This window comes from Microtus oregoni, unplaced genomic scaffold (assembly GCF_018167655.1).
Source record: "Microtus oregoni isolate MIOR12 unplaced genomic scaffold, Mior012 000004F_ref0000308, whole genome shotgun sequence".
NCBI lineage: Eukaryota > Metazoa > Chordata > Mammalia > Rodentia > Cricetidae > Microtus > Microtus oregoni.
The window spans coordinates 43,845,855-43,865,263 of NW_024543063.1; the positions used below are offsets into that span (position 1 = coordinate 43,845,855).

General features: G+C 39.0%; 1 protein-coding gene and 1 non-coding gene across 3 annotated transcripts in view; both read left to right on the top strand.

Moving 5' to 3' along the window:
* The window catches only part of Ap1g1 (adaptor related protein complex 1 subunit gamma 1), an 84,870-nt gene that overhangs the window by 59,045 nt on the left and 6,416 nt on the right, over window positions 1–19,409 (top strand). For both annotated transcript variants that reach the window (XM_041649609.1, XM_041649610.1), the window contains 11 exons: window positions 29–142; window positions 4,111–4,251; window positions 5,588–5,642; window positions 8,442–8,564; window positions 9,671–9,760; window positions 10,333–10,460; window positions 12,117–12,221; window positions 13,038–13,179; window positions 13,367–13,493; window positions 15,551–15,658; window positions 15,778–15,938. In XM_041649609.1, coding sequence (XP_041505543.1) covers window positions 29–142; window positions 4,111–4,251; window positions 5,588–5,642; window positions 8,442–8,564; window positions 9,671–9,760; window positions 10,333–10,460; window positions 12,117–12,221; window positions 13,038–13,179; window positions 13,367–13,493; window positions 15,551–15,658; window positions 15,778–15,938 — 1,294 coding nt within the window. The remainder of the gene's footprint in view (window positions 1–28; window positions 143–4,110; window positions 4,252–5,587; window positions 5,643–8,441; window positions 8,565–9,670; window positions 9,761–10,332; window positions 10,461–12,116; window positions 12,222–13,037; window positions 13,180–13,366; window positions 13,494–15,550; window positions 15,659–15,777; window positions 15,939–19,409) is intronic.
* LOC121447731 lies at window positions 449–534 on the top strand. The gene has a single exon (XR_005974254.1). It is a non-coding gene; the product is annotated as a small nucleolar RNA SNORD71 (small nucleolar RNA).

Genomic DNA, 19,409 nt, shown 5'->3' on the forward strand with positions numbered 1-19,409 from the left:
GGTTATTGTGAAACTTTATTCTCTACAGATATGTTGCTCTGACATCTTTGTTGAAGACTGTACAGACAGATCATAACGCTGTACAGAGGCACAGAAGCACAATTGTGGACTGTCTAAAAGATCTGGATGTCTCAATAAAAAGGTAAGAAAGATACTCTTTTTCCAGTGTTGTTAAGTGAAGCAAATTTTTTTTTTTGATAAGTCTGTGTCCTCCACAAATTTGTTAATTTTAGTAGTTTTGAGTTTGAGAGCCAGACATTTAGGTATTTAGTCCTTGTGTTCAGAAATGAGCCCTCTCTCTCTCTCTCTGTGTAATAAAATATTGACATGAGAAGTCTAGGTCAGTTAAAGAGACCCATGAGAAATACTGAAGTGTGCACTGATAGTGCTTTTAGTTTTTAGGTAAAATACATTGGACAAAACTTTGCTTAGTAGAGGTGCTGTGTTACGTGTGCTGGAGGATGAAAATAAGGAGTGATCCATCGGCTAAGTGTCTTACCACTGTGCTGAAACTCAGTTTGCTGACAGCGCACTTTTTCACAGTACTTAACCAGTAGGCAAGTGGGTTTCTTAGAATAGTACATCCAGAAACAACCAGAAACAACCAGAAACAACTGTTAGGCAGTTGACACTCTCAGAAGACATAAATACAAATCTTTTTGTTCAGTGGCATCTGGTAAGGCTTTATAGTTAGCTTTAATGAACTTTTGGTATGTGTTCAAAGCCAAACCAAAGGAGATTTAAAGTGATCTCTAAAGTTATTTAGTAAACAAACATTTATTTACACAGGACAAATGCTAAGTGCATGAATAGTTTACAGGTAAGACCTAGATTTAGTAACACCAGGTTTTAGTAGAGCCTTACAGAGGGTTTTACAGCACCTTTTGTTGTCTATCACAGTAAACCAATGAGAGGAAGTACTTTCTATATCTGATTAATAGACTTGTTAGGTCAAGGGATCAGATGACCTAACCCTAAACTTTAGTTCTTGAAAGGGGCAATTCTGGAAATAGAAGTCAACTTTCTCACTTTTATTTTTGTTTTCCTATGGCTTAGGGTTTTGATTAAAAATAAAACCTGTGTTTGACAGAAGATCCATCGTTAAGAGCTGAGACTCAGCCAGATTTGTCTCTCATTACAACCCTATGCTTAACAGACTACATCATTTTCCCTACCCTTTCAGTACATTGGTTGCCTCCTTCGTAAAATACAGGTAGAGGGCCACCCACTTCAGAGGCTTGTACAAGACTAATTTAATTCATATATAAAAACTACATTAACATTTTATGGGAATGATTCTATCTTTGAAAATTGAATTGCTATTGTTGTGTATTTAGTTAATGTGGAGTCATGCACTTAACTTATAGTTTTGAAAGGCATCATATTTCTGGTATTTTTTTTCCCCAGAGACAGGTCTCAAATACCTGAGGTTGACTTTCAACTCCTGACTCTGTCTCCAACTTCTAAGTGCTGACACTACAAGCATGTGCCGTCGTTTTTGCTATGAACAATATTTAAATTTTTAACCAAATATGATAAGATTTATATGGAGCTTTGTATATTAAACTTTTTAGTTTTGCCTTTATTACCAAACTTGATAGGCACCTATAGGGACTTTCATTTATCTTACAGATATTTTTCTTTTTTATAGTCTGTTTCCTGTTCAGTTTGGGTTTTTTGTTAGTTGGTTTTTTGAAATAAAATTTCTCTGTGTAACAGTTTTGGCTGACCTGTAATTTGCTTTGTAGACCAGGGTTTGAAGACCACAAACTCACAGAGATTCACCTGCCTTTACTTTCTGAGTGCTGGGATTAAAGGCATGTGCCACCACTGCCCAGCCTGTTTGTTTTTACTATAATTTTTTTATTTTTTGATAGCATAATTGCCTCATTTTCCCCTTTTCTCCCTTCAGCCTCTCCCATGTATCTCTTGCTCTCATTTAAATTTGTGGCTTCTTTCTCTATAATTATTGTCACATAAATATGTGTGCGGTGTGTAAATGTATATACATATGTGTATGCATATATATGTATATAAACATATTCCTAAATATATACATATAACCTGCTCAGTCTGTCTAATGTTACTTATATGTATATGCTCTCAAAATCTATGGCCTCTTTTTCTTTAATTTGTTATGTGTATGTGTTTACATACATACATATATATGTATGTTTGTATATACATATCCATACACACATACACATATATGTATATGTAGGTTTGTAACCTGTCAGTCTGTATAATTTTACCTGTATGTATTCAGGGCTGACCATTTGGTATTAGATAACCAATTGGTGTGCTCTTCCCTAGGGAAGACTATTTTTCTCTGTTCAGTATTTTTTAGTCCTTTGTTTAGGGTTAAGACCTTTTGTGCTTTCTACCACATTAGCATGTCTGTTGGTGTCCTATTTGTGTTTTGGGAACTGGATCTCTATGTAGTCCTGGCTGGTATGGAACTTATTATGTAGACCAGGTTGGCCTTTAACTTGTGTTGACCTTCCTGCCCTCTGCTTCTCCAGTGCTGGAATTATAGGCATGAACCACCACTGCCAGGCTGTTTCTATTTTTTTTTAATTAGATATATTCATGTGTGTCTGTGTGGGTTCATGTGCATATGAGTACAGTTGCCCTCAGAGGCTAGAGGCATTGGATTTCCCTGGAGTTGGAGTTAGAGATGGTTATAAAGCTACCTGAGGACCTGAGTGAGTTCTTAATGACTGAACCATCTCTCTAGCCCCGTAACTAACCAGTGTATTTTAAGATTTATTTTTATTACTTTTTTTTTTTTTTTGTTTTTTGAGACAGAGTTTCTCTGTAGCTTTGGAGCCTGTCCTGGAACTAGCTCTTGTAGACCAGGCTAGCCTTGAACTCACAAAGATCTGCCTGCCTCTGCCTCCCCAAGTGCTAGGATTAAAGGCTTGTGCCACCACTGCCTGGCCTATTTTTTTTTTTTTTTTTTTTTTTTTAAATTTTATTTATTATGTATACAATATTCTGTCTGTGTGTATGCCTGCAGGCCAGAAGAGGGCACCAGATCTCATTACAGATGGTTGTGAGCCACCATGTGGTTGCTGGGAATTGAACTCAGGACCTTTGGAAGAGCAGGCAATGCTCTTAACCGCTGAGCCATCTCTCCAGCCCTTTTTTTTTTTACTTTTAATGATGTGTGCCTTCCCTCTTTGCTTATTTTTTGTTTTTGTGGTTTTTTTTTTTTTTTTTTTTTTGAGACAGGGTCTGATCTAGTCCAGCCTGGGCTTTAACTCACTATAATAGGGGAAAATGATCTTGAATTTCTTATCCTCCTGCCTCTACCTTCTTAATGCTGGGAATATAGGCATGGGCCACTTTATTCAGTTTCTGCAGTGCATAGGATTCAATAGAGCTTTGAACATGAAGGGCAGGCACTCTAACAACTAGGTTACATCCCCAGTCCTGTGGTACTGTTTCATGTAAGCACAGTTATGTTATACTTACATGGAAGTGGAGTGCGAATAGAACAAGGGAAACAAATGTCATGTTTTTAAAGTTTTTATTGGTATTTTTTCTTTATTTACCTTATATATCCATCCATCTGCTTCCTTGCTTATTTGTTTGTTTATAAGACAGGGTCTCATGTACTCAGACTGTTCTCCCCCGACCCCAACAGGGTTTCTTTGTATAGCCCTAGCTGTCCCAGACCTAGCTCTGTGGATCAGGCTAACTGAATTTACAGAGATTTGTCTGTCTCTGCTTCCCAAGAGCTAGGGTTAAATGAGACTGAAGTTGTGGGCTACCACTACTGACTAGACAGACTCTTTTTTTTAACTCTGTAGTTGAGAATGACATCGACCACTGATAATCCTGTCTCCACCTCCTAAGAGCTAGGCTTATAGGCATGTGGTACCACACCTACGTTCTCTCCAGGATTTCTGGAAAAAAGTGTAGATTTAACACAGTATCAGAACTAGCATATGAATGTATTTTCATGCTTATCTGGCTTGTAAAGATGGGATCACAAGTTTGTGTGCATATTCATCTGCCAGTGCTTTTGATGTATAGTGAACATACTTGGGTATCTGTTACATAATATATATATATATATTTTTTTTTTTTCCCTCCCTCTGCAAGACGTGCAATGGAATTGAGTTTTGCCCTGGTAAACGGGAATAATATCCGAGGCATGATGAAGGAATTACTTTATTTTCTGGATTCATGTGAACCAGAATTTAAAGCAGATTGTGCATCTGGAATTTTTCTTGCTGCAGAAAAGTAAGATTTAATTTTTATTTTCATTGGTAGAAGGTGTTTGGAACTTCCTAAAAGCACCTTTAAAACATGGGACCAAGATATGTTGTAGACATGTTTAAAGCATGTAGTGTTTATTTTAAGCTCTGAATTAGAAGTGATTGTAGCCAATATTGAAACATATTAAAACCAAACAAAATTCTGTTTATGTGAACTTTGCTTCTATATCCATTCTTTCACCTTGCATCTATTATGAAAAGGCAGAAGAGCATCTGAATTGAAGTTATTTATGAGTAAATGTGAAGTACAAAGTACTTTTCAGTTGTAGTAGTGTAAATATTCTCTCATTCCTGAATATCTCACTTTGAATTTAAAAGACTGGATCTCAGTTTTGGTCTTACTTGTGTCTGAAGGAACCCATTTTCCCCACTTGTGGAATGTGTGCAGTATGCATGTTTGCATATGTGTGGGCATGTGCACGTGGAGGTTTAAGATTCATGTCCAGGATCATCCTCAGTTGCTCTTCCAACTTATTCATTGATGGACAGTCTCTCAGTCAAATCCAGAGCTCTATGATTTGTCCAAGTCTCTCAAGCCAGCTTGATCTAGACATTCCTTGTCTCTGCCTCCTGAGGATGCCACACCCACCATATGCATTTATGTGAGTTCTGGAGATCTAACTTGCAATTTAAAGAAAAGTGGCACATGAGAGATCTTAAGACGTCATGAGACTGAGCTCAGGTAGAGGGATTTTTTATTGGGGGAAAATGCATGGGAAGAGGGGAGAGTGAAGACTGGCCTCTGGAGACAGGAATGGCAGATGGGGAAAGAGAGACAGGCAGAGAGACAGAAAGAGAGATAGAGAAGAAGAGATGGGAGGTGGGTAAAGCTCAGTTTTTAAAAGGGAACTTAGCGAACATGCACAGAAGGTGCTCTTAGTCACTACAGCTGAGGGTGTTATCCTGTCAGGACTCAAGGGCCGGCCAGTACAGATGCCTGAGTACTAACATTAACTCTGGTTCTTAGATTTCTAAAGCAAGCGTTTTAACCACTGAGCTCTCTCCAGCCCTCTTTGCTTTCTTTTTTCCTGAATATATGATTGGTCTTCTGAAAAACTGAGACAAAGTTCCATCCTTTGAATTTAACTGCTCCTATTGTAAAATACTGGGAAATGTAAGTTTGATTATATTTGATTGTTCATTGAATTAAATGATGTTTTTTTTGCTAGGTTTAATGGTGAAACATCTCCAAATAGAATCATTTAACTAGAAGACTTGGAAAAGTTTGTAGAATAGTTTGTGAAAGTTACTGGATATAGTACAGGTTATTAATTTCAATGCTTTTCACCTTATTTTCTCAGATATGCACCTTCCAAACGGTGGCATATAGATACAATTATGCGAGTCCTGACAACGGTATGTAGCCTTTTATGTTAGACTATATACTGAATGTACCCAGAAATGAGACAGATGAAGCCCCTGTTGTCATGAAGGTTGTATTCAGCTGGAAGAGATTGGAAATTATATAACTGTTCTGGTTTTCCTTTGATAAAACACTGACCAAAACCAAGTTAGGAGGAAACATTTAATTGTGGGGCTCGTTTACATTTTCAAAGGTTAGCTTATTATCATGGTGGCATGTAAGTAGACTTGGTGCTGGAGAAGTAGCTGAGAGTCCTACATCTTGCAAGCAACAGGAAGTGGTCTAAGACACTGGGTGGTATCTTGAGCGTTATGAGACCTCAAAGCCTGCCTCCACAGTGACACACTTGCTCCAACAAGATCATACCTTCTCTTCAAGGACACACTGCCCATTAGTTCCACTCCCTTTGGGGGCCATTTTCTTTCAGATCACCATAAGAACAGATCCTACTTAGGCCACATGCCTTTTGATTTTTCTTTAGAGACTCCATCATGCTGTCTGCTTTTGATGCTAGGGTCCGAAACCTGGAGCCCTGCATATGCTGTTTCCCCTCTGTCCATGTTATATAAATGATTTTTATTCTTGAAAATTCATTGTTTTTTATGGCCAAGAGTATGGCTTTTGGATCAGTGTGAATTTGAAAAGGTTTGTTTTTTTTTTGGATACCGTATTTCTAACTCTTAGATTGTAGTAATACCTTCTCTCTTCTGAACGTACTCAATAAGGGAAGTATGGAAATAAGTCATGCTACAGATTACCAACTTTTTACATTCCCACTTTATTTCTGACCATTTTTCTTAGTGATGAGTGAACACTCTGGTTTCTTAGGATTTCCCATCCCTTCCAAAATTCTCAGGTTAGGTCTGGCCTGTGTAAACCAGCTGTGTTGCTGTGTTCTGCAGTGGAGAGTAACCAGGGTGGCTGATGTTAGCTGGGATCCCCATTCCGTGTCCCACATGACTAGTTACAACACTCTAACTGCCCGAGAGTTAGCTTCCCCATAGATTAAGTGCCTTTGATTTTTCATGGCTGCAGATACTGCCTCAGATTTTATCATTTGGGGGAATATTAAAAATATCAAGTTAATAATGAAAAGACAAAAACCAGCTGTTAAAAATCTGTAATTCTAACTACTGGGAGATTGAAAGTTCAAGGCTTGCCTTGGTAGTTAAACTGTGCCTCAAAATAAAAGTAGTAGAGATGGCTCATCTAGTAAAACGCTTGCCGGGCAAATTGTGGACCTGAGCTTGATTCCCAGCCCATGTAAAGAAAAGGCTGGTGTGATGGAGCACTCCTATGATTCCTGGAGCTTGGTGTCTAGCTAGCCTGGCTGAACTGGAAGATACCTGATGCCAACCTCTGGCTCAGTATTTATGCGCATACATACATGCCTAGACACAAACACACAGGTGGAGTTGGTGCTGGAGAGATGACTCAGTGGCTAAGTATTTGTTGCTATTGTAGAGGACCCAGATTTGGTTCCCAGCACCCACTGGTTTAAAGTCATTTGTTTCCCCAGTTCTAGGGGATCCAATGCCCTCTTTTGACTGAATGGGCTCCAGGCACACATGTGGACATACACACAGACAAAATATTTATACATTGTCTTAGTTAGATTTTTATTGCTGTGAAGAGACAACATGACCGTACAACTCTATCATTTGTATGAGAAAACATTTAATTGAGGTGACCCACTTGCAGTTTCAGAGATTCAACTCATTATCATCATGACAGGGAGCATGGCAACATGTAGGCAGATATAATGCTGGAGCCGAGAGTCCCATATCTTAACTCAGAAGCAACAGGATGTCGGCTGACTCACTAGGCAGTATCCTGAGCATAGGAAACCTCAAAGCCTGCCCCCATAGTGACACATTTCCTCCAGCAAGGTCATACCCACTCCAATAAAGCCACACCTTAATAGTGCCACCCCCTATGAGCTTATGGAGGCCAAATACATTCAAGCTACAACATAAATGCACAAATTAAAAAGGGGGGCAACTGGAGAGAAGGTTCAGTGGTAGAGTTCTTACCTATCATATATGACTCTTCAGTCCCAGGTGTCGCACCAAAATCTGTCCATCAGTGCATGGAATAATTAAATACAAAATAAATCCCATCCCTAGGACTATATTATTGATCATATTAGTAAATACTAGTTTTTAAATAACAGTGTGATACCTTAGGCTTATTTTTGAAAAGTTCATATGCTATGCTAGGGTGTAGTTTAGTGGTAATGTTTGCCTAGGCTCTGTGAGAACCCTACATTTGCCCCAACACTGAAAATAAACCAAATTGAAAGAACAGAACAAGGTTGATTTGACCTTTGGTGCTGTGCACAGGCACTGTTCCTCACATTCCCCAGATGAATGCTCACTTTGCTCGTGGTTTTAACAGCTGTGCAAAACAAAAGTGGTGATTAAGTTCCCAGAGAATGCATCTTTTTTTTTAAAAAATTAATTCAGCTTGTTTTCATCTACTCATTCATTCATATATTCATTCATTCATTTTATTTTAGGGTTTTACCTAAGTAGAAAAAAAAGTCATCCCTAGTAATTTGAGACTTTGTATTTTGATTTTGACTGGAACTTTTTATTATACTTTGGTAGAATTAAACGGTTTAAATATTCTAGTCAGACTTTGAAGCTTGAGGTGTTTATGGACCTGGCTGGTAAAATCTTTTTTTTTTTTTTTTTTTTTTTTTTTGGTGATCTTTTCCAAAGCCAACAGTTTACCTGCACCTGCCAACACTGCTTGTGTTTTCTAGGATAATTGTTCCTGTTTCCTTTTAGGCAGGAAGTTATGTTCGGGATGATGCAGTTCCCAACTTGATTCAGTTAATTACCAATAGTGTGGAGATGCATGCATACACTGTCCAGCGCTTGTACAAGGCAATTCTTGGTGATTATTCTCAAGTAAGTACTTCATTTTCTGTTACTTCATGGGAAAAAATACCCTTTCTTTTTATGTCACTATCACTCCACATATAATGTTTTCAACTTTATAATTAGATGATTTATAATTTACGTTAAGTAATTTTGGGGCCTGGACAGTAGCTCAGACAATAAACTTTCTTGACTTTGCAGCATGAGGACCTGAGTTTTATCCCTTGTACCCTTGTTGTTGTTGTTGTTGTTGTTATTATTATTATTTACTTTCTGAGACAAGATTTCACTGTGTTTCTTTGGCTACCCTGTATGTAACTCACTGTGGAACTCACTGTGTAGTCCTGGCTGTACCTCTGTGTCTGTGTGCTGGATTATAAAGGGCATGTTCCACCACTCTCCACCTGTACCCTTTGCTCCCCTTTAAAGGCAAGTGTGGTGGCACAGGCTTGTATAATGCTAGTGCTGGTGAGGAGAATTCCTGGGGCTTGCTGACCAGCCCAGCTTAGGCTGCTCCGTGAGGCCCAAGCCAGCAAGAGAGCATATCTCAAAAACAAATGGCTAAGAACTGTGGCTGAGACTGCAGACATTGCTAAGTGTTTGAGGTTCTGACTGCACAAGCAGAAATCCTGAAAATCATAGCATCACCAGAACCAATATGAATGACATAAAAGTGGTATAGATGGGATCACCAGAACCAATAGAAGAAATATAGAAGTGATTGGTGTGCCTGTTCACCTGTGATTCTAGTGCACAGAAGATCACATAACCTTCAGAACAGGCTGAAACCGTACAGTCTGGTAACCGTATTTGTGACCTCTGTGTTCAGTAGAGAGACCCTGCCTCAATGAATAAGGTGGATATGGAGTGAAGACTCCCAATGTCAACCTTAGGCATGTATACATGCATATACATCCATACCCATATGTTCACATGCATACACACATTAGAAAAAGGTGGGCAGCATCTGAGAAACAGCAGAAGTTTTCTTCTGGCCTCCACATGCATGCACATACACTTAAACCAATATATACAAAAATGCACATACATGTATACCTGTACATGTATACATGCACACACACACACACCCCAAAGCAGTTTTGGGAAGATTGAAGGCCTTGACTTTCTTTTGGCAGCAACCCTTGGTACAAGTGGCCGCGTGGTGTATAGGTGAATATGGCGATCTTCTTGTGTCTGGCCAATGTGAAGAGGAAGAGCCTATTCAGGTATCTCTTGTTACTTTTGGTTAAGGAGGGAATCATATTGTGTTTTTGATAATGGAGTAATGTTTAATGGGGAGTTGGAATTCCTTGAAAACTTTTTATAGAAGTAGTATCAAGTATCTAAGTAGCACTTAGATTATTATGTGGATTTAAATCTGTTTCAGTTGGCCTGGGGGGTGTAGTTCAGTGCTAGATCAGTAGTGGGTTCAGTCCTCAGTACCCAACACAAAAACATAATCACTCATGCCTCACTCTTTTCCATAGCAAATGGAATTCTGCTTTCTCTTACTCTTTGGGCATATTCATGTTTCCATTTGCTCATTGAAAGGTTGACTTTTGAGAACATTTTAGCACGTCTTGTATGTATGTTTCTTCTCCTATCACTTAAAATATAACCATTCTTAATTGCCATTGGTCATCCCCCCCCCCCCTTTCCATTGGTCATTTTTTAAAACATGCTCTGACCAGTGGTTTAGCTTAGCACAGACAATAGGAGAGACAGCACCCCCCAGCTCATCTGAGACCCATGCTTTAGTTTCCATTGGCTACATGTTGCAACTTCTTTTCCTCCCCAGGTGACTGAAGATGAAGTGTTGGATATTTTAGAAAGTGTCCTGATCTCTAATATGTCCACCTCTGTCACACGAGGTTATGCTCTCACTGCCATTATGAAGCTTTCTACTCGATTCACCTGTACTGTAAAGTGAGTACTGAGGAAAGTGGAGTGAAAGGCTGCGCTGTAGCTCCGCTTGTGCGTACACTTAGGAGCCAGAGGTCGGCGTCTAGTGTCTTCTGCTGTCGCTCGCCTCCTTAAGTTTTGAGCTTACTTAGCTGTAAACTCACTCATTTAAGAAGTTGGCCAGAGAGCTTCAAGAATCTATCTCTGGGTGTCCGCCTTACTAGCACCAGGGGTACAGATGTGTACCATCACACATTGCTTTTTATAGGTGCTAGGGATCCCATCTCAGGTCCTCGCACTTGCATGAGAATCACTTTACTCACTGAGCCATCACCTCCCTCCTTGTTCTGTGGCTCATTTGGTAGGATATTTATTTGCCTAACATATACAAAACCTGGGGTTGATCCCAAGCAGTGCATACAGGGTCTAGATGAGGTGTTTGTGGTCATCCTTGACTATATAACTAATTTCAGGCCGACTTAGATTACATGAGACTCTGCGAAATTTAAAAGCTTATTATGGAAAACTTCAAGAATAGACACAAATGGGGCTAGAGTAAGTAGTTAAGAGCATTTGCTGCCCTTGTAGAGGATCCAAGTTCAATTCCCAGCACCCACTGGTAGTTAACAGCCACCTATATCTCCAGCTGAATTGATCCGATACCCTTCTCTAGCTTCCTCAGGTGAACTGATATACACGTAGACAAGGAATTCAAACACATAAAATAAACCTTAGATAAAGAAATAGAGAAAATAGAGACATTAGTGAGTTTTCATTTACTTAATACCACACACACACACTCAGAGTGATCAGTTTGTAGTTAATCCTCATTTTGTTCTGCCATTGTCTCAACCTACTGTGGATTATTTTGTAGCTAAAGTTGTAGTTTTACAGTCCAGTTTCTAACATTTGCCCCTAAAATTTTGGTTTATTGTATTCTTTTTTGTTTGCTTTTGTTTGTTTGAGACAAGATCTTATTTTGGACTTCCTTGGAATCCAGAGATTTGCCTGCCCCTGACTCTCAAGTGCTGGGATTAAAGGCGTGTACTACTATTCCTGCCTTCGTTTTTTATATTGTGAAATATTGGTGTATGAATAAAAATGTATGTGTGTGTGTTTAAATCTTTTAAGTTTTACTTGATGCTATTTTGAGTAAAAATTGACTGAGTCAATTTTCCAGACAAAGTTAGTTTTTCTAGACTTTCTACTTCATTTTCAATGTAAGACTTCATGAGAGTTATAATTTTTTTTAGTATTTAATGCTAAGTGGAAGAATTTATGGTGAGCATTCCAATGCTAAAACCTTATTTTTAAAGTTACTAAGAAAAAGAATTGGATAGTACAGAGTCCTTTTGTGGCAAAATAATGGGTACTTTTGTTGTGCAAGGTTTTTTTCCTCTTTCACTCCTGGGCCTTACACAGATATGCAAGTGCTTGCTGTATCACTAAGCTGTGTTTGAAAACCTCAAACAAGTTTAAGGAGGTGAAATAAATACTTAGAAATCTGTCATTTCATATAGAGATAAGACAATGGTATTCTGTTCTTGAAACATGTGAATTAAAGAAACATAGATCATTAAAAAAAATTTAACCAGGAAACACTGTTTTTAACATTTTCACTGCTTTATTATGAATTTTCTGTTTTGAATACTTGATTTCATTTGTCATTTTATCCTACAGCCGAATTAAGAAAGTTGTTTCTATCTATGGAAGCAGCATCGATGTAGAACTCCAGCAGAGGGCAGTAGAATACAATGCACTTTTTAAGAAATATGACCATATGAGGTAAGCAAAATAAACCAAGCCAATATATGTCCCTCTATGATTCTGAGTAACTTGTCCTTGTAGCCTGTGAAGGAGACACAGTGCTTGTGTGGCACTCACTGAGTTTGAAACCCTCCTTAGTTTTATTGCTTGGCTGCATCTGTTCTGTCCATTTTTCTCTTTGCCTAACTTCCAAAGAAGTAAATGTATTAAGCCAGTGTGGTGTGGACTGCTTTCAATCCCAGCACCTGGGAGGCAGAGACAGGTGGGTCTCTGTGAGTTTAAGGCCGGCCTAGTCCACACAGTGAGATCCAGGCCAGGCAGAATTAAGTGGTAAGACCCTGTCTCAAAATAAATAAATAAATAAAAATTATTGTGTGTTTTTCATTGCATGTCTCCCCCTATATAAAGTTTGTATCATTTTACATTTTATTTGGCTAAAAGGCAGTTATCTTTTTTCAAGAGAAATAATTTTATTCAAATCTCATTACTTCAAACATTTGTTGTTTTTGTCCCTGCCCCATCTTCTGTTATATAATACTCGATTCATGACTGAAGTCTGCTAATATCTGTCAGTTTACCTTCCTTCATCTTAGCCTCAGGTACTGGGGATTTGGGATAGTTTATTCATTCAAGATTTCTTGCCTGTTCTTAATCCAGTTAAGAATTTAGGTCATATATATTCTTGTAATGCACTTTCTGCTTTAGTGTATGTGTTGGGTGGGAATGGGAGATGCTTCTCCCTATTAGGCTTCAACATTAATCATTGCTGGTGATTGTTTTATGCAGGGAGTCTAGGTTAACTGCCTAGAATGTAACCACTTCAGATTCTTCTAGGTCTGCCCTACTTGAAAGAATGCCTGTCATGGAAAAGGTGACCACAAATGGCCCTTCTGAAATTGTGCAGACAAATGGAGAGACAGAACCAGCTCCACTAGAGACGAAACCACCACCCTCTGGGCCACAGCCCACCAGCCAGGTAGCCTTTACTTGCTTGTCTGGGGCTCCTGGTGATATTTTAGTCCTTGTAACTTATTTCTTGGTTGATATCCTTTGGTGGTTTCTGATTGCTTGATAATTTTATTTGTTGATGTTAAGTATTGGAAAAAACTTAAATACACTTTAGACAGATAACTTATGAATGAAGGTGTTATTTCCTTATTTAGGCCAATGATTTATTGGATTTGTTGGGAGGAAATGACATAACACCTGTTATTCCAACTGTACCTACCAGCAAACCAGCTTCTGCTGGAGGAGAACTTCTTGACTTGCTGGGAGACATTACCCTAACAGGTGAGGCCAGACTGGAGTTACTGTTTGGATAGCAATAGAGATCTTAGGGGGATGATACTGAAAGCACTTTCCAGAGGAGTCAGCTGAGGCTAGAAGAGTCTCTGAGAAGCCAGGGTAGCTGCCATGTTAATGCCCAGGATAATCCAGAGGGTTTTCTTAAAGGCTAACTTAATTTTGGAAGGATGGGTTGTTTCTAGTATTTTAATATAGAAAGGACTTCCTTTTTGAGAATAGAAAAAAAAATGTATTTCCAGCCAATTCTGTTTTTAGTTGGTGCCTCAAAAGGAAGCTTGTCCAGATGTCTTTCTGATCATGGTTAGTTTTCAACAGCTGTTGTCATTTGTGGTGATGAGTTAACTTACTACCTTCCATCCTCTTTCCCTGCTTTTATTAAAGCAGCCAAAGGAGAAAGCACCCACCATTAGTGTGGCCTTTTTTTGTCTTATTTATATGCACTAGTCATTTGTAACTGGTGTGTCCAAGAGTATCACTAAGGTGTGTAATTTTATCCTAATTGTAATGTAAAGTGTGACTAAAAAGTTGGTGTCTTTAATAGTACAAGGGAACTGGTGGCCTTGTCCTGAGAAGAAAACAGCATGAGGTTCAGAGTATTTCTGCTCCCTGCCTACTCTAAATGTTTTCCCTAAACACAGCAGACTTCCAGACTTCTCTCTCTCTCCCTCCCATTCACTCACTCACTCACTCACTCACTCACTCACTCACTCAAAAAGAGATGTGCTTGCCTCTGCCTCCCAAATGCTGGGATTAAACAGATGGGCCAGTATGCCTGGCCTACAATTTATATCTTAGCACAGTTTAAAAAAGCAACTTGTTTTTTTATAATCATTTACAATTAGTCAGTTTCAGGGTTGGAGATGCAGTTATTGGGTAGAGTGACTGCCTAGCATTCACAAAGCTCTGGGTTTTATCCCTAGCACTGATAAGCCTGGTGTGATAGTACATACCTGTAATCCCACCACATAGGAGGTGAAGGCAGGAGAATTAGAAGTTCAGGGTTATTTTTGGTTACATAGTGAGTTTGATGCCAGCCTGGGTCTGTAGATAAGGAGGGGAGAGGGTGTAACGAGAGAGACAATTTTAGATCCGCAGATGTCAAAACTATACTAGGTAACTGAAAACCAACATTAGTTCAAGGTCTTCATGCTTTTAACTCAATTTTAAAATTTGACTTTTATTTCTTTTTGCATGATTTGGAGATATATGATCTTGCCACGTAGTCTAGTCTAACCTTTAGCTTGATTCTTCCTGCTTCAGCTTTCTGTGTGATAGAATTACATAACCATATTTTTCAAGGTTCATCTAATATTTTATCAAGAAGTGCAGTATTAGATGAGCATTGTACATGCCTATAATCCCAGCATTTAGATCTTGAGTTCAAGACCAACCTAAGTGTCATGATGAAACTTTGTCTTAAAGTGAAACCAAGCAAGCAAGCAGCTTCAGCCTTATTATATGGTAGTACTGAGCCCCCTTTAAGATTCCCTTTAAGGGCTGGAGAGATGGCTCAGTGGTTAAGAGCACTGCCTGCTCTTCTGGAGGTCCTGAGTTCAATTCCCAGCAACCACATGGTGGCTCACAACCATCTGTAATGAGATCTGGCGCCCTCTTCTGGCATGCAGGCATACATGGAAACAGAATGTTGTATACATAATAAGTAAATAAAATCTTTAAAAAAAAAAGATTCTCTTTTAAGAAAAAGAGAAAAATGAAGGATACCCTTGTCGTTCAGGTTCTTTCCTATAAATTGCTTGTTATATATCTTATCACTCTTTATTTGGGTTATCTTTTTCATTGAGATATTTGTAACTTGAATACTTAGCCATTTGTTGTTGTATAATAGACATTTTCCCATACTTGTGATCTCTCTTTTTCTTAATGCTACTTTTTGATGAGCAGAAGTTAAAGTATTTGAATTTTTAGTTCTCCCTGTTTGGTCTATGCTTTTTGTATACTGGTTAGGTATCCTTTCTTTAACTTGAGTTCATAGTAAGTACAGTGTTTCCCTGAGAGTGACTTTCTTTTGGAATCTGTTTTAGGTGCTCCAGCTGCTGCTCCTACCCCTGCCTCAGTGCCACAGATATCCCAGCCCCCCTTCTTGTTGGATGGGCTTTCGTCACAGCCTCTCTTCAATGACATTACTCCAGGTACAGCTATCCTTTCCATGGTCAATTGAGCACCAAGTGCTGGTTACTGAGCAAAGGGAGTACTAATTCTTCTGTCATTAGCTGGCTCCAGTATGCCTGATCTTCCTGTATTTTCCCAGGTATCCCCTCCATCACAGCATACAGTAAGAATGGCTTGAAGATAGAATTCACCTTTGAACGGTCAAACACCAACCCCAGTGTAACAGTGATAACGATACAGGCCTCTAACAGCACAGAGCTAGACATGACGGACTTTGTTTTCCAGGCTGCAGTACCAAAGGTACTACAATGTCTTCCCTGCCTTTTCTTTTGATTAAAAATTAGCTAACTTTGTTTTGTGCATTTGGTGAAAAATATATTTAATGTTTAGAGATTAAATTTTCATATTTAACTTAACTCTGCAGTGTTACAGAATCATTATAGTTTATTCAAGCATGTCATTTTAGTGAATACTTTTACTTTGTTATATTCTTAAAATTTTTATGTGTATTTGGGTGGATCTCTGTAAAGTATGGTGTGTGTGTGTGTTCCTCCACTGAGGCCAGAAAGGATTACCTGATCCCCTAGAGCTGGAATTATAGGTGGTTATGAATTATCTAAGGTGGTTGCTAGGAATTGAATTTGCATTCTCTGGAAGAGCAGCAATTGATTTTAGCTGCCGAGCTGTCTCTCCTGCCCTGTTAACACACATTTCAGCTGGGAAAATGAAAGAAGATTCAGCTGGATGTGGTGACACATGCTTGAAATCTCAACACTTACAAGGAAGAGGCAGGAGGATTCCCATAAGTTCAATGCCAGCCTTATCTAAGTAGTGAATTTTAGACCAGCCAGTGCTACATACATAGTAAGATCTTATTTTTTTTAAATAAATAAATAAGCCCAAAACTGGGCAGTGGTGGCTCATGCCTTTAATCCCAGCACTTGTGAGGCAGAGGCTGAAGGATCTCTGTGAGTTCAAGGCCAATTTGGTACATAGAGCGAGTTCCAGGACAGCCTGTGCTACACAGAGAAATCCTGTGTTGAAAAACCAAAAAAAAAAAAAAAAGGTCAATCAAAGCCTAAGATTAGTGAGAACTGAATTTTACAAGGTGGTAAGTTAGTGCTTTCAGTATTCACATAGGGTTAGTAATATAGTGCTAAAAGATCTAAAACCTCAAATTATAGCAGAATTAAAATATTAATTAAGATAAAGGACTATTTGGTAGCTAGTCACTCGATAGAATTAGAAAAATTTTAAAACCGTTTGATATTTTAAAGTTACATTCATTTGTTTTGTTTGTGTCTGCACCTGCATTCTTGTACGTGGGTGGATGGATATACATGTTATCTTTTGTGTGTACACCTCCAGCATAATGTTGTAGAACAGCTTTCAGGAGGTGGTTCTCTCTTTCTACCTTGTGGGTTTGGGGATTGAACAAGTGCCCACTCTATCCCTCAAGTCTCAGAAAAAAATTTCATGTCTTGATACCTGAATGAAATATTCTTCCCTCATTAACCTCCAGTTTATTATTCTTCTTATGTTGGGGGAGGGGTTTCTGAGTCAGAATCTCTCTGTGTAACAGTCCTAGCTGTCCTGGAACTAGCTCTGTAGAGCAGGTTGGCCTTGCATTCATAGAGATATGCCTGCCTCTGCTTCCCAAGTACTGGGATTAAAGGTGTGCTCTCCCCCCTCCCCTCACCTCCAGTTTACTATTGATACAATGACTGTTTTGTGAATTGAGGCATTTTAAAATAACAAATTGTAGTTTAAGGAGTATTTTTGTTTGTTTTTGAATACTGAATAATTTTTTTATGGAATTTAGAATGAGCAGAGTAAAAAGGTTTTCTTTGAAAGGTACTGATTCAAACCGTAGAAAATACACAAGTAAATGAGCATGCCTCTGTTCCAGTAGAATGTTAAAGACAGGTATTAGGCTGTAGCTTTCCAAGCGCTGGCTTTTAGACTAAGCTAATTTAATATTTCTGGGCCATGTGCAGCATGACATTCAGACAACATGCATTTGGAAGCTGACAGTGTTTTTTTATTGTTACTGCTGGGGTTTTTTTTTTTTTACACCTTGGCTCATAATTTTTCAGAATGATATATTTTTAAAGTGATGTGACATAGTTATAAGTCACTGTAGTAATTAGGGCGGCGGGGCTGCATTCCCAGCACCCCGGCCACCTGCTCGGCTAGCTTATGCCCCAAAATAATTACACAGACACTGTATTCTTTTAAGCACTGCTTGGCCCTTTAGCTCTAGCACTTACACGCTAATTCTCACATCCCGATCAACCCATCTTTTTTTTTTTAATATTTATTTATTTATTATGTATACAATATTCTGTCTGTGTGTGCCTGCAGGCCAGAAGAGGGCACCAGACCTCATTACAGATGGTTGTGATCCACCATGTGGTTGCTGGGAATTGAACTCAGGACCTTTGGAAGAGCAGGCAATGCGCGCAGGCAATGCTCTTAACCTCTGAGCCATCTCTCCAGCCCCAACCCATCTTTAATAATCTGTGAGAACCGGTCTTACCGGGAAGATTCTAGCCTAGTCCATCCTGGGTTGGAGCTTCATGCTGTGTGTCTGCCCGGGAGCGGGGCATGGCGTCTCTCTCAGGCGTCTGCTCCAGAGAGGAGAGATGTCGAGACTCTGACCTCACTTCCTCTTCCTCCCAGCATTTTGTTCTGTTTACTCCACCCACAGGGCCAAGCAGTTTCTTTATTGGCCAATGACCTTCCTCCATCAAGTCACTCATAAGTTCTAGAGCTGTTCTGTTTTGATCTTAGTCCTAGTTGTGTTACATGAAGCAGGTCAATCTTTGAGTCTGTTTCTTCATCTGCAAAGAGAGGTGATAATGAGAGTTACTTACTAGTGTCGCTTTGAAGAATGAGTGAATTTCTCACGTTGGGCACAACTGGAAGCACTTTTCTTGTGTTCAGTGCTCAGGAAATGTCAGCTGTTTCAACTTAGGGTTTTATAGTAATTATGTCACACTGACCAAGCAGCATCACCTTTGCATGGCCTTGTTTTAGGTGTTATATAGGGCATTGCATTTTGCTAATGTATCTTGAGCTTCAAAATTCCACACTTCATAGATTCTACTATGTAGTTTTCCTTTTTTAATGTCTCTGAAATTGAAATGCAATTTGAGTGATGCCTTAAAGCTGAGGTTGTGGCTCACTGGTGGATCACTTACCTATATGTACAGGTTCCTAAGTTTGGTTACATCGTCCCATGCCATAGAAACATAAATGGGATATCTTGTCATAGTTTAATGGGCAGCTTTTTTTCTTCCTCAGTGCTACATAAAATAACTATTTAGCTGCGCAGTGGTGGCACATGCCTTTAATCCCAGCAATCGGGAGGCAGAGGCAGGCGATCTCTGTGAGTCAAGGCCAGCCTGGTCTACAGACAGGCACCAAAGCTACACGGAGAAAACCTCTTAAATGTAATAAAATACATTAGTAACAGCATTTTTGGCTTAGATAATTCATTTGGCAATACAATTATAAATGAGAACCAAGACAGTAAGCTTGTGCTTTCAGTTCCACTCTTTTCTAATATTTGAGCTTATAAAAAAACTTTTCTACCTCTCTGGAAAGGCTTTTTGTAGCCACTTAGCACAGTATGGCTTACTTAGCTTGCTTAAAGCACTTTCTTGTTCCATCTCTATAAACAGATACAAACCTATCTACACTCAACAAACTATGATATTTGGCTTATTTTGTTCTTTTGCTGTTTGGGCTGGTTCTGCATGTGCTTTT